The sequence below is a fragment of the Euphorbia lathyris genome, chromosome 7, assembly GCF_963576675.1.
Source record: "Euphorbia lathyris chromosome 7, ddEupLath1.1, whole genome shotgun sequence".
NCBI classification, from domain to species: Eukaryota; Viridiplantae; Streptophyta; class Magnoliopsida; order Malpighiales; family Euphorbiaceae; genus Euphorbia; species Euphorbia lathyris.
In genome coordinates this window covers 60,528,893-60,544,110 of record NC_088916.1, presented here as the reverse complement: position 1 = coordinate 60,544,110, position 15,218 = coordinate 60,528,893, and the positions used below count along the sequence as shown (strand labels likewise).

At 35.4% G+C, this 15,218-nt stretch overlaps 1 protein-coding gene across 1 annotated transcript; it reads right to left on the bottom strand.

Annotated features, from left to right (window-relative positions):
- Positions 1-6,081: 6,081 nt before the first annotated feature.
- LOC136235171 (protein IQ-DOMAIN 32) lies at positions 6,082-12,322 on the bottom strand. The gene is made up of 6 exons (XM_066024720.1): positions 12,075-12,322; positions 10,539-10,871; positions 10,234-10,455; positions 9,067-9,147; positions 7,318-8,980; positions 6,082-6,364 (listed from the first exon to the last, which is right to left on the bottom strand). Exons 1-6 carry the CDS (start codon positions 12,153-12,155, stop codon positions 6,345-6,347), a joined length of 2,400 nt encoding a protein of 799 aa, XP_065880792.1. The 5' UTR covers positions 12,156-12,322; the 3' UTR covers positions 6,082-6,344.
- Positions 12,323-15,218: the final 2,896 nt, after the last annotated feature.

The following is a 15,218-nucleotide window of genomic DNA, read 5'->3' as shown; positions in this document are numbered from 1 at the left end:
TAATAACGGCAACTTCATCCGCATGCATATCCGCATCATCCTCGCTATATCCTCACAACGTGTCTAACATACGGTAACATTGGGTAGCCAAACGACTCACCCACTGAAAAAAATAGCAATAATTACAAGGTATTTTTTATTTTTAATTTATCTAATATGGTTAAAATCAATATAAGTATTTCATTAAGTACTAGAGAGTTTTTATATTTCTTAAATAGTATGAATAAAAGCAATAGCACTAACCAGCTCGCTATTCGTACGCGTCTCAACAATCGGTGGGAGTGAACGAGTGTCGTGAATGAGACGAGGATGTGAATGGCGGAGATACCACACCAAGTACTCATCATCATATGCCGAAGGAGTCCGAGCGGGCTCCAAACGAGATACAGTCAGCATGGAACCGAGAGGAAATGCTGACCATGTGTCTACTGCAATCACATTAGGCACCTCAACCTTATACCTCGCACTATTCCAGGGACGAAAGGCCTTCGCCGGCCTGAAAATCGGCTGTGGAAGTTTCTGCTGATACCCCAGCTGGCGAACGCATCTACCGGGCATGTAAGGCTCAATCACATCCCGGTAACGTATCCATCCGGTGTACAAGGTCCTCGGATTGCGGGATATGGCAGAACGACCGTACGGGAGCCACATCACCTGCGTACGTATACAATATATTAGCGAGTACAAAAAAGTAATATATTTTAATTGCATAATAGTTAGTAATAAATTTCAAATTGTACCTCATCAGCAGTCAACCTATCAAGCCGGCGTCGAAAAGCTATCACCCGATCCTCTGTCTTATCCGTAACATAAGATGGCCACATGGAAGCCCTAGGTACGTCGGGGTCATCTGGTAATCCCTCCTTATGAGGTCTGAAGCATGGGAAGTACTCGTAAATCCATGCCTGAAGAAGAGTCAGACAACCCGTCATCTGGCTGCAGTCTCCTCTACTAGCAATACCTAAGTACCGATATAGGTATGCTAGTGCAGCCGAGGCCCATGAGTATCCACTCACTGTATCTGCCCCATCCTGCACCTCCAGTAAACACGCGGGCCGGATCCGGTTACCACTCTTATCTACAAACAATGTGAATCCCAATATAAGCCACATCCAACCAATCGCCTCAATCTCTGGAACCCGTCCTACACTACATAAATTGACGATGGAACTGGCACGTATACCACCAGAATGGTAATGGCTCATCAGTAACTCATCGCCAGACACCCCGAACAAATCGCAAACAGCCTCCTGAAGCTCATCCGTACCTAAGTCAGTAGTCACCATATTGCCCTGCACTGGGATACGCAAAATCTGCCACACATCATGTAGCATAATGGTCATCTCACCAAAAGGCATGTGAAATGATGCCGTGTCCGGCTGCCAACGCTCTACAAAAGCAGATATCAGAGCCGCGTCGATGTGAGGGTACATGATAGATGGTAGATGTGCCAATGCAGATGCTTGTAGTAGCGTCTGTGTCTGCTCAGAAGTTGAATTGAACCATTTCACCAGCGTACTGCAGTACCCTGATCTCGTTTGACACCTGAGGACGCTCCTCTCCTGCCCTCTCCAGATACCAACTGCTACATGTCCCAAGAAACTGGGAATCACAGAACCATCAACAGGACCCCCGGGGACCTCTTCCTTAACTACCCAATCGTCATCACGAGCATCCCTCGAGCGCTTGGATGTACCCGCTGAAATTATATTAAACGTATTACAGTTTAACTATTGAAATATTAATAAAAAATTAACTATATAAAATTAATAAAGCAGAATAAATAATTCAAATTATTTACCGGATGACGACGACGATCCAGCAGCAATAAAACGTCCGTCCTGACCCCTCGTGACATACACAGAGGGGGCCAAATGACCTAGTCGAGGAGGCACTGATCCGGCTATGCCATCTGATCATCAGCAACATCCTGATGCTGAACTCCAAAACTCTCAGCACTCGGTTGCTGAACTGCACCACGCTCAGCATCTTCCTGCGCCCGTAATGCTTCCTCAATCGTCCTCATATGTATCTGAAGCCTCCGAGCGGATGCAGTCACAACACGGCTAGTTGTATGCCGAGGTCCGGACCCACCGTCATTATCCCTTGAAGTTTGAAAAATAACCAGGAAATCAAATTAATTATATGTTTAAATGAATTGATATTATAATTTTTTCTATCTCGGGTTCAATACGTTAATTTAGCTAAATGAAATCTACGTTTCCGATAAATTAATACCTAAAATTAAACAACAATAAATTAATTATACGTTTAAATGAATTGATATAATAATTTTTTCTATCTCGGGTTTAATACGGTAGTGTATCTAAATGAAATCTACGTTTCCGAAAAATTAATACCTAAAATTAAACAACAATAAATTAATTATACGTTTAAATGAATTGATATAATATTTTTTTTCCTATCTCGGGTTCAATACGGTAATTTATCTAAATGAAATCTACGTTTCTGAAAAATTAATACCTAAAATTAAACAACAATAAATTAATTATACGTTTAAATGAATTGATATAATATTTTTTTCCTATCTCGGGTTCAATACGGTAATTTATCTAAATAAAATCTATGTTTCCGAAAAATTAATACCTAAAATTAAACATCAATAAATTAATTATACGTTTAAATGAATTGATATAATATTTTTTTTCCTATCTCGGGTTCAATACGGTAATTTATCTAAATGAAATCTACGTTTCTGAAAAATTAATACCTAAAATTAAACATCAAAAAATTAATTATACGTTTAAATGAATTGATATCATATTTTTTTCTATCTCGGGTTGGCCTACGGGAGTCCACTACAGATATTTAAAAAAAAAGGCCTAAACGGGTAGGCAACCCGGTTCGGCCCTAGGCCGAATCAGGTGGCCTACCAGTTTCTCTCTAGGAGAAACTGGTGGCTGACCCGTTTCTCTCTAGGAGAAACGGGCGGCGGACGAGTTTCTCGCCGAAACTCGTCCGCCGCCCGTTTCTCCTAGAGAGAAACGGGTGGCCTAGCAGTTTCTCCTAGAGAGAAACTTGTGGGCTGTCCGTTTCTCTCTAGGAGAAACTAGTAGGCCACCCGATTCGGCCTAGGGCCGAACCGGGTTGCCTACCCGTTTAGGCAATGTTAAACGAGTTCCGTCTCCGAATGCGAAAGTATTGCAAAAAAACGAAACAAACGAAACTCACTTATTCATGTGTTTGCCCTTTTCCTTTTTTTTCTTTCGGAGGCATGATTTTGCTTCGTGTTGTTCTTCGGGTTTTTGGAAATCCTTTGATATTTGAGAGAATTTGAGTTTTTTTGAATGAAAAATGAAAAGGGTATAAATGTCCAACAAGATGCGACGATAAGTAAAATAGAGGCGACGTATAGCAGTCCACAAAAAATGAATCATATTTTATTTTAATATTATTTTCACATATAATTATACTCCTCTATTGGTCTATCAAAGAATGTGTTAAGGATTTGATACATTTATTAAGAGAATTATTAAATTATATAATTATACTATTAATCTACTAAAATATTCCTATAATTATTATTTTTTAAGTGAATTCATTATTGTTAATCATATCATAATCAATATTAAATGGAAGAATGTTTTTTAAAAGATGAATAAATAATGAGTATGAATTTCGTTCAAGACATGAGAAACAATGTTGGATTTTGTAAGTAAATTTAAGGTTCTGAAATTTGGGTAAGGTATCTCCAACAAAGCCCAATTCACATCATTTGGCCCCCAAATGTAATTTATGCATTTCGGAAGTTTCCAATATGTTTTTCTTTTCCAAAAACATAAAAAAAACAAATTCATTCTTATGGTTACGGGAGGAAAGTAAATTTAATCTCTACGTATAAAGAAAATAGTGTAATCTTTTTTTTAAAAGAAAAAAAAAAGTGTAATCTTAAACATTATATTTACTAGATAGCCGGTGTAATTAGAAAATGAGTTTTTTTTTCATGTGTCATTCATGTTTTAGTCAAATTCCGATCTCCATCGTTTTTAGCCATCTAATAAGATTTTAAAATTGTATATCTTCTATTAATGAAACTCATCTATGAAACTTAAAATTGTGCCGTTTAAAGCTTATCATTTTTCCCAAATGGATAAAATGTAAAAATATCCCCAACATTGACTGTTAGAAACAATTTTATGTCTAATATCATAAATGCTATAATTATATTCTTAAAGTTTGCAAGTTGCGCCGGTTTTACCCCTAATTATAGTTACACTATGCACAATCCAAAATATCATTATTCTACTTCTATTGTTCGTCATATTATCACTCATGAGCAATAAATAAAAAAAACACGTGTAAAACTGTAAAAATTCAAAAATAAAGTCTCATATGTACACGTATTTTTCATATGGTACATAACACGAGATAATTTTAAAAAACAATCACATCTACTGATAAGTGATAACAGTACATATGAAATTAAAATAACAAAATTGATAATTGCATAAAGTGCTCTATTAGTAATCAAACTTTCAAAACTTAAATTGACCAATTGACAAACCTCAATTATCCTTGCAAACTTATTCTTAATGACTCTCAAAGTAACTAAAATACCAGCAAAACAAAGTTACCATTATTATACTTGATGCATCAAATCATAAACTGCTATATTTTCACTTAATATTTTTAAGTTCCTAAACTTGCTATATTATTACTTTCCAAAACTTACAAATATCTTGTTATAAACTTACTTAAAAAAAATGAAATGATTAACCTCCCAAAAATTTAAAGGGTAAATAATTATAAAGTCCTTATATTTTTGCTTGACATACTAGTAGATCCATTATATTATTATAAGGTCCTTAAGTTTTATTTTAATCAACTCTTTAGTCATTCCATCTGTTTTTGTAGATGAAAGTCCAAATTGCCCAAAAACTTATCTTTTAATGTCAAAATTTAATCTAAACAGTTTTAATAAAATTGATGAAGTATACATACACCAAAATTTATATAATTATATATACTAATCATTAAAAATTTATTTTTATTCTCTTAAACTTTTATTTTTTTATATAATGTTTTTAAGCTAACATTAAATATTAATAATTTTTTTAAAAATCACATTTTTTTCTTTATTTATAAAATTATTAGAGATCAATAAAGATTACTTTTTACAAATTTATATAGTTTTACTCCTATTTTGATAATTTTTGAAATATTTTTCATTCATTTTTTAGTCAATAAATTTTAGGCTACTAAATTAAAATTTTATAATTATATAAAATTCAATAAATTAATTACTCAATATTGTAGAGATTATGTAGGAAAATAGGAGAAAAAACATAAAATAGGAAAAATAGATATTTTATTATTAAAACATAGAGTAAATGGTAATTTTGGTATTTTGAAATTTATTTGGTATAATTTGATCATTGACTCAAATATAAAGATTAAGAAGTTGATGAACACAAAAACGGAGGGATTATATAATTATTTTTAAAAACAGAGGGACTGACTAATATATTAAGTAAAAACTCAGGGACCTTATAATTATTCACCCAAATTTAAATGATACTAACAAACTCACGAGTAAATTCACCCAAATTTAAATGATATAACAAATTCAGGATTAAATTCAATAAGACAGCAAATCAATTTAAGTAATATATCACTTTAAGTAAATTCAACAAACTAACACGACACTCCGAAAGTTTAGGAACCAATCAATTCAATGGAAGTAAACCTATATATTTTATTTTTCCTAAATCAATCATTTAATATCCTATAATATCCTAGATCAACAGTCCAAACTAATCCAAATTTGAGCCAGATGAATCTCACTCGAAAGGTAAAACTCTCATCAAGTATTTTAATCACAATAGAAACTCTGGAAGTAAAACTATATTTTTTCCCCTAGACCATTTAGTATCCAGATCAACTGTCTAGACTAATCCAAATTCGAGCCAGATGAATCTTGCTCGGAAGGCAAACCTCTCATCAAGTATTTTAATCACAATGTCATTCTATCCTATGGGTGAATGGTTAAGCTGATACCTTAACCACCTGAACCAAAACAAGTGGGATACTTACTTAAGTTGTGGATTGAAACAAGAAAAATGAATAAAAGAATTTATTAGGTAAACCCCAGATGAAAAACTGAAAACCATGTTTGTTAAACAAACCTCAGTAATATCACACAAAACAGTATTTCCACACTGTAACCTCCAACATTAAAAAATTGGACACTTCTTTGTAATATACATCATGAAATCCTCCCTTATAAAGTCCTATAATATCTCCTTCCCCCCTCCCAATCAGCTGAAAAAAACCTCTCCAAGTTTTTACCTTTGCCCGCATCGATCATCAACTTCGAATCTTCTTTACCTTTGCCATTTTTTCTCTGGAACAAGCACATTTTCACTAGTTCAGTATTTATACAAGAATTTAAACACTTCATCTAGAGGTAAAGCCTTTGCTTATCCCCGGATTACCAGACGCTTATGTTATATGGAAAAAGGATACTGGAAGTGAATCGGAAACAGAAACCGGGAAAACAATCCTTGTAAAAAATGTATTATACGGAATTGTGCAAATAATAAAAATATATAAACATATCTTTAGATTTTTAAAATTTTTAAAATATATAAATAGAAACACAGTCACATAATAGAGGGAAAAAGAAAAAAAGATATTTCTTCATTTTGAAAGCTAGTAGGAGATGATCTAGAAAATATTAGAAATTTATTGAATCATGTGCGTTTAGCGTTCCAACTCTGAAAACGAGCTTCCAATTTTTCAATAAGAAAAACGTGACCCGAAACTTTTTGTACAAGTTTCCTAGATTTTCAATTTCCGAAACAGATATGGTAACATGACAGGCTTTAAAATCAAAGTTTCGTGCAAAATATAGCCAGATGCTTACCACCTTCATAGGAAGCTATTAGGATGCTCGATACTCTAGATATGATAGATTGTCGAACATGAGATAGCAGCTTGTTTTAAGCGAGAGCGAGAAAGTGATGGCAGTCAAAAGAAGAAATCGCAATATAATATCAACCTAATAATGGTTCTTAAAAAACGGCAAAACAAGAGGGAAATGAAAGAAACGAAGCAAGAATTAGCACTACAAGGACTCCTTGGGAACAAGATAACGGCTGCGATAATCTATCCTTCTAATAGCAAAAAAATGCAGTATCAGCTTCTAAACTCCTAGAGTAGATCCCATGACTTAAAATTATTATTGACAGGATAAAAGCAATTAAATAAGATCATATATGACAAATGAAATATATCCGTTTGCATATATTAACCAACAGCAGTTATTATATAAGAAAAAGGAAGTTTAGAGAATACCATGAACAATAAGGGCACCATTTCCCTTTGATCCTGGCTGTGCTAGAGATGTTGACCGCTGGATGCGTGGAGAACCCTGCCTTCCATTTGTACCAGGCAAGGAATGTCTCTTCTTCACATATTCTCTGTCCTGAATGTCTGGGCTTGATCTTGGCGAGCTAGTAGCCTGGAGTTTGGCTTTTGCTGATTGAGTGGCTTGCATAAAGTGAGGGACTGAACTACTACTACTACTATCTCCAGGTTCTTGATCAGTGTGATCAGCTCTTGTTGAACCAAAAGAATTGCGCCTCTTCCCATTCTTTTGATCTCTGGCCAATTGTTCCATGCTATCTCTTGCACCAGAATCATTATTTGGGTTTGACGGAGATCTCTTAGTTGCTGAAACATATTTACGTTTTTGATTGGAAGCACTCTTGCCGCTTCTGTTCTTTTTATCTGTAACAGATAACTGACTAGAAGGCGTTCCTTGGGATTCTGGAACTGTCATAAGGCTCCTTGGAGATGCTTCTGGAGATGACCTATATGTTAAACCAACTGTTTCAGAGCTCAATTCTCTTTGGATATCAGAAGCACTTCTCTCTGGCTTCTTCTCAATTAGTGGAGACTTTGCGGCAACAATAGAGTTTGCAGATTCATTTCTGACATCATCATGTTTGTCCGGCTGAATCGTTACAGAGTCTGATAAATCTGACACTGGATCTGAAGATGCCTTCTCAGCTGCAACATCATCCTTTGTGATGCTTGGATTGCAAGTTTCCTTCTCTGAAGATTTAACTTCACGCTCAGATTCTGGCTCTGCAGCTCCAACTTCAGATATATCTGGTGAATCAAGTGTTGAAGTAACTGAAAGTTCAGTACCACATTCAGATCCGCCATGATGACCCCTAAAAGTATTTGGCACAGCGTTGTCTAGCACATTGAGCTCCTTTGTCCTCATTACAGTATTTGCACCAGATGAAACTGTCTCCGTCTTTGGTTCAACTTCACCATCTTGATTTGGTGATCGAGTTGAATTTGTTGTTGAGCTCAGTTCCTCAAACTTGGAATGGGCAGCTAAAAATGAGGGATTGCTAACTTTTCTTGATCCAAATACAAATTTCTTTCCTTCAGTCTCCAGTGGTTCAGAGGCATACCTCTTACGTTTGGGTTGATCAGTTGGTTCACCTTCAACTTCTTCCTTATTAGGAAGCGAATTGGTTTCAATATGGGGCTCTACATTGGATTCCGTAGTTTGATTTGGTAGCGAATCTATGTCTGTGGAAGGCTCTTCAACGTCAGATGCTACGATCTTCTCAAAACGGGGCTGCTCCAAATTATCTTCAGCTAAAGCAGAGGGTGGATGGGGTTCTTGAAACTGAAAATCATCCTTATCAGAGCTTATCAATTTTTCATCAGTTAGAGATGGCAGAACATCATTTTCTTTTGTACTGGACTCTGAATCCGCTATCTCATAAAAACCTCCGAACGGAACTGCAGTTTCTTCTTGCAATGCCAGATTACCAGTGTTCTCTCTTTCCAGTTGCTCAGATCTCGACTCTGGATGCGGGGTTGGTTCTGCGGATGAAACAGACATCCACCTCTCCAACCAATTCCAAGCAGAATTTGGTTTTGCTGGATCACACTTAATGTGGATAGGCCTCTCCTTTGGTGTTGATTCCATTAGCTTAAGTCAAAAAGAAAACATCAATATGCTTGGAACAATGAAGGAGATATGTGTAATTTAAGTGAAAATAGATTCATTCACCATACCTGACGAGCAAACTTATTGCTAAGCAACTTGTTAATGGAAGTGTACGTTACATTTGGCTTGGTTGTGGAGTTTTCCTTGCCCTAAAACACAAAGATAATTAACAAAGATTCTTTGTTTATAAAGAACAGCTACCTGTCAGAGTTATAAGCTGACCGAAGGAATCTTAGAGGGAATGGGTTAAAATATATAAGCAGAATAGAGAGAGAGAGAGAGATAAGAAGGTTAGTAAATTCTCATTGATACTGAACCTTTACAAAAGCATGACATAGAAGGATAGTATAGCTGACATAGCAGCTAGTACTATTCTTCCGTTAGCATTCCACAGCTGGAAAACGACAAGGAGGACATACATAGAAGGATAGTACAGCTGACGTAGCAGCTAGTACTATTCTACCGTTATCATTCCACAGCTGGAATAACGACCTTCTAACAAACTGGAAAATGACAAGGATGACATACGTAGAAGGATAGTACAGCTGATATAGCAGCTAGTATATTCTACCGTTATCATTCCACAGCCCGAATAACAAGCTTCAAACAAACTGGAAAACGACAAGGATGACATAAGTAGGAGGATGGTACAGCTGATGTAGCAGCTAGTACTATTCTACTGTTATTATTCCACAGCTGGAATGACAGCTGGAATAACGACCTTCTAACAAACGGAAAAACGACAAGGATTACATAAATAGAAGGATAGCACAGCTGACATAGCAGCTAGTACTATTCTACCATTATCATTCCGCAGCTGGAATGACAACCTTCTAACAAACTGGAAAACAAGAAGGATAGCAGAATAATGAAATAACAAGGATAACAATTAGCAGAGTCACCATAACGGAATTTAACTAACTTCCTAGGATAATTTCCCATTTAGTCCTTCCACTTCTTACTAACAGGATTAATTGATAATGGTCCATATCTTGAAATTCACATTACTAAGTGCTAATACTTAGAGAACATGCCTTTCTCAAGACTTCATGGTTCAAGACAAAGCAATTTTTGTTGATGTTACCCATACACACTACTCAAAGAGAGTTCATAAATAGCAAGTTGAGCATTCTGGTCATATGGAACCAATATGATCTAGAATGTTTGAGCAGAAACATTTCCGTAACAGATAACATATAGTCAGGACATACTTATTTTAAGTTGAGTGGCATTACCGAGGTCTTTGAATTAGCCTTCTCATACTTCCCGTCTATCTTCTTTTCCGAAGACAACCCCTCCCGAAACAAGCGAGCTTGACGAGCACGAACAAGTGTCTGCATTTTGACAATGGCTTGTACACATCTAAGGGTTCCAATAGCTTGTTGCCGGACCAAGTGTCCACGCACAGCAGCTTGCAATTTAACTAAATTCTTCAGCTTGGACAATTCTCTTTGGGCCTAACAAAATATTTTTAATGAATGTAATTGTTATATTGATATTAGCCAATGAAATACAGAAACAATTTAAAATAGAATCCTACCAAAGACCCTCTGACAGCAGTTTGTATGACAATAACCACAGACTCTTCAAGTTGGGCATCATCTTCGCTCTTATCTTCAATGACAACAATAGTTTCAGATGCTTTTGAGTCTATAGAAGTTGGCAACTGTGGTTTCTCGTCAGTGCAATGTATCACAGAGATCTTCTCTGGGACAGTAGAGGTATCTGGTGATTGGAAGTTAAGACTACCAGAATCTGAGCACCCCTTGTTTGCAGAATAAGGGGCTTCTGCAATGACAGTGTTGCTTAGAACTCGATGGCGAGCAGATCTCTTCCGGAAACTCCATCTACGTTTGTCACTTGAACCCTTGTTCTGAAACAAAAATCAACAAATGCCATCAGACAGAAAGAGAAAACAAAGCTTCAACACTCTTCATCATAGTAGTTAGTATCCAATTCTGACACTGAAACTCTTTTTCCTCGATTGCGCCGACTCCTAACACTCTTTATTCAGAGTTTGACTAATCCTCACAGGTTTAGAAGTTAACAATTTTTATACGAAAAGCACATGCCCCAAAACAAGAGTTCTACAATTGCTTAAAATATCACAAGAGGCAGTAATGCCAGCAATACCCAGTCATGGTTATGAACCAGTGACACCATCAGACAATCTGACACCACACTGACTCCAGCTAGAATGCCTCTCCTTATTTAATCATACAAATGATATCTGCTCTCAATGAGTGTAATTATGAGCCAAACACAGACATCAAGCTTGATATAACAAATTACAATTTTCAACCATGATAAGGAAGTCCCCTAAAGATTCCACAAATCTCAAAGCACAAATGCTCAGTAACTAGCATCAGGCTGCATCCATAGATCTCCATACATGTTAATCAGAACTTGGATCAACTAGAAAGCCAACATGATCCTACATTATGTATACCAATCCAGGAAAAAAAAAATGTTAAAAAAAGGACATAATTCTTTTAGATGAGAATAATGTGAAGCCACTTTCACTAGATCCAAGCAGAAAAAATGTTAAACCTCAGATAGATCTAATCCTAGAAAAAAATCATGCCCACTACTGTTGCATCCATTACCTGCAACACGAACATCAATTGATGTAATAATCACATCTTATGATCTTAAGCCATTTTATCATAATGTCTCAATTATCTCGAAATTACAATGTCCTAGCATCAACATTCGTTAATCATAAAAGCCAACAGTTATAGTAACAAAAAAAAGAGCATAAAGTTGATTTTGATTTTGTCACTTCTAGTAGAAGCACAAACTGAGTCATGCATTAAATTACACAGTTCGAAGTAAATTCCTCGGGATCTCCAAAAACTCAAATTGTTCCCATTTCCAGCATCCTGTTGATTCCCACTGGAAGGACGACAATCTATAACAGTAACTTACAAAATTCAAATCTACAAACTAAAAAAGAAGACCTCGAACTCATGACGAATCACCAAAAGGCGAATCAGAAGAAAGCAGTAAATCCACAAATCAAAAACTGAAAGAGATAAGAGAGACAGAAAGGGAGCATTGCTGAAGAATCAGATACCTCAGGAGCTTGAAGATCATCGTTGTCAGTTGAATCACCAGCGCATGGAATTAATTTGAAACAAGAAGTGGATCGTCCCATTCTTCTTTTTCTCCTTCCCTATCTGTTTCTTCTCTCACTCCAGGCTTTTCTTTTGCTCCTTCTCCTTCTTCTTCTCCGCCTCTCTCTCTCTCTTCCCTTCCCTTCTTCTGCTTTCTGTTGCAGACAATACAAACTAATACTGAACTGTGTCGTTGGAAATTGTAACAAAAGGGTGTGCGGACTTCAAATGCTTTTATTATATTCAATTATAAGTGTCATGTTGGAATCCGTGGTCCATTTGTCGTTGAGAAAAGGTGGAGAAAAGCTGCTACTCACACTACTCCCTTCCTTATACTCATACCTCCTCTCTTTTTTCACTTTCTTTTCTTTGAAAAATAATAATTATCAATCTGGTAAAAAAAACTAAAATATATTTAGATGTTGGAGCTTAATGAAAATCAAAGAGATTATATTTGATATATATAATATGCTAATATTAGATGATATGTATAACAAATTTGTTATTAATAGTTTAGATTGTAACCCACCCGGTTCAGAGTGGATGACGTCGAGGTAGAAAGCCTGAGCAAGGCGTGACCCTAAGGGAAGGGATGTCGATATACGCATGAATGAACTGAATCCCATATCGGAAAGGGAGAGAGAGTGATTGTGGCTTATTAGTAAGATGTGAATCCAATACATGTAGACATGTTTTAAAGCCGTGGGGCCTAATGTGTTGGATTTGCACCAGAGCAGACAATATCTCCATGGCATTGGGTAGGATGTTACATAAGATTCTCCGAATACTATAATTATATCAACTAACTAATATTAAATTTATTGTTAATAGTTATTAAAAAAATTACTATGATAAGAAAAACTTAAAAGGAAATACTAATGAGTACTATGATAAGAAAAACTTAAAAGGAAATACTAATGAGTAGAAGAATATACTTCATTCTCATCGATTTTATTTACACAAAAATGTTATACACATATACAGTATAAACTGTAACGGTAATTTCACAACTAAGAGAGAAAACGAATCTAACATGTTATTTGCATGAGAGAAATTTATGACAAATGATTAATTAATGATGAGAGGTGAGTATTGAATGTGAGATTGTATTAGAGTTTAGAATCGATGATATGGAAGCCGAGATAAGCTTCAAGAATCAAGCTCAAGTCTACTAATGGAAGAAGAAGATCAATTGTATAATGCTTACCTGAAATCTTGTAGATTTACTGTTGTTCGAAATTTGATGTTGTTGCACTGCTTTGATGCTTTGCTTGTGTTCATTAGTTGAGCTACGTTTTATTAATTGGAACTTTATATTTTATCCACTGATTATTTTGTCATCAATTTCATTAAGGTATACACATATAAACATTATAAATCGTAACTACCATTTTACAACTAAGAGAGAGAAATGAATTTAACGTGTTGTTTACATGATGGAAATTTGTGGCTAATGATTGATCAATGATGAGAGGTGAGGATTGAATGTGAGATTGGATTAGAGCCTAGAATCGATGATATGGCAGTTGAGGTAAGCTTCTAGAATCAAGCTCATGTCTACTAATGGAAGAAGGAGATCGATTGTATATTACTTACCTGAAATCGCGTAGGTTCACTATTATTTGAAATTTGATGTTGCTGCACTGTTTTGATGGTTTTCGTGTGTTCATTAGTTGAGCTTTAATTGAACTATATTTAATCAACTAATTATTTTCTCATTTATTTCATTTATAGAGAAAAGGTATACACATATAAACATTAGAGCATCTCCAACAGCCTCTTAAGTTGGCTCTTAAGTTAAAATTTGAGGAGGGAGAATGAAAATTCATCTTCAACAACCTCTTAGTGGCTCCTTAAATCACTAAGAGCCTATCTCCATCTCCATCTCTTAGTGCCTCCTAACTTTATTTTTTATTAATAATTTATTATTGATGTGTCTCTCTCCTCACACTATTGGTAATGTAATAATAAAGAATAAGCTTAATAATAAAATAATAAATAAGGAGTGAATATAAGGAGCATTGTTGGAGATGATATATCTTAGCTACTCTTAAATCACTAAGAGTCAATTATTTATATTATTTTTAGAGAGCTCACTAAGAGTCTCTTGGAGATGCTCTTATAAATCTTATTTGTCATTTCACAAATAAGAGAGAAATGAATCTAACATGTTATTTTCATGATGGAAATTTATGGCTAATGATTGATCAATGACAAGAGGTGAGAATTGAGTGTGAGATTGGATTAGAGCCTAGAATCGATGATATGGCAATTGAGATAAGCTTCTAAATAAAGCTCAAGTCTACTAATGGAAGAAGAAGACCAGTTGTATAATGCTTACTTGAAATCGTGTAGATTCAGTGTCGTTTGAAATTTGATGATGTTGTGCTCTTTTAATGATTTGCATGTGTTCAGTAGTTGAGCTTTAATTGAGCTATGTTTAATTGATTTGAGCTCTATGTTTCGTCCATTGATTATTTTCTCATTTATAGAGAAAAGTTATACATATAAAAACATTATAACCGCCATTTCACAACTAAGAGAGAGAGAAAATGAATCTAATATGTTATTTACATGAGGGAAACTTATCGCTAATGATTGATCAATGATGAGAGGTGAGGATTTAGTATGAGATTAGAATCGATGATATTTCAGTTGAGGTAAGCTTCTAGAGCAAGTGTAGAAAAGGATGATACACATAGTATTCCATTCCTCATAATCAGCGGTGGAGCCATGACCAAAATTTCGGGGGGGGGGGGGGGGGGGGGGGGGGGGGGGAGACTCTACTGTGTGTAGAAAAGACGGTTTTGTCGACCACTCTAAATTCATTGCCAAAAGGGACCACCTTCGGTTTAGCAACAAAAATCGTCACCAATGAGATATGACAGGTGGGATAAGAGAAATGCTAACAATGCTAAGTACCATCACTATTGTGGTTTTAGGAGTGCTACCATTTGAACTGTAAAGTCAATTAAACATTGTTGGCCAAAAAATTAAAGCAACACAAATAAATTGATTAATGTTTAATTGTCAAATTATTGTCCATATTTCAAATTTACTTACTTTTATTTTCTTTTTTCAAACTCTTATTTTTAATTTGGAAT

Bases quoted from the DNA above. Each gene is read 5' to 3' on its own strand.
- LOC136235171 (XM_066024720.1), bottom strand. From the start codon at position 12,155: ATGGGACGATCCACTTCTTGTTTCAAATTAATTCCATGCGCTGGTGAT. The intron at 10,456-10,538 runs GTAGGATTCTAT...ATATTTTGTTAG, and splicing joins CTGCTGTCAGAGGGTCTTTG to GCCCAAAGAGAATTGTCCAA. The intron at 6,365-7,317 runs GTATTCTCTAAA...TGCTTGTTCCAG, and splicing joins TGGTGCCCTTATTGTTCATG to AGAAAAAATGGCAAAGGTAA.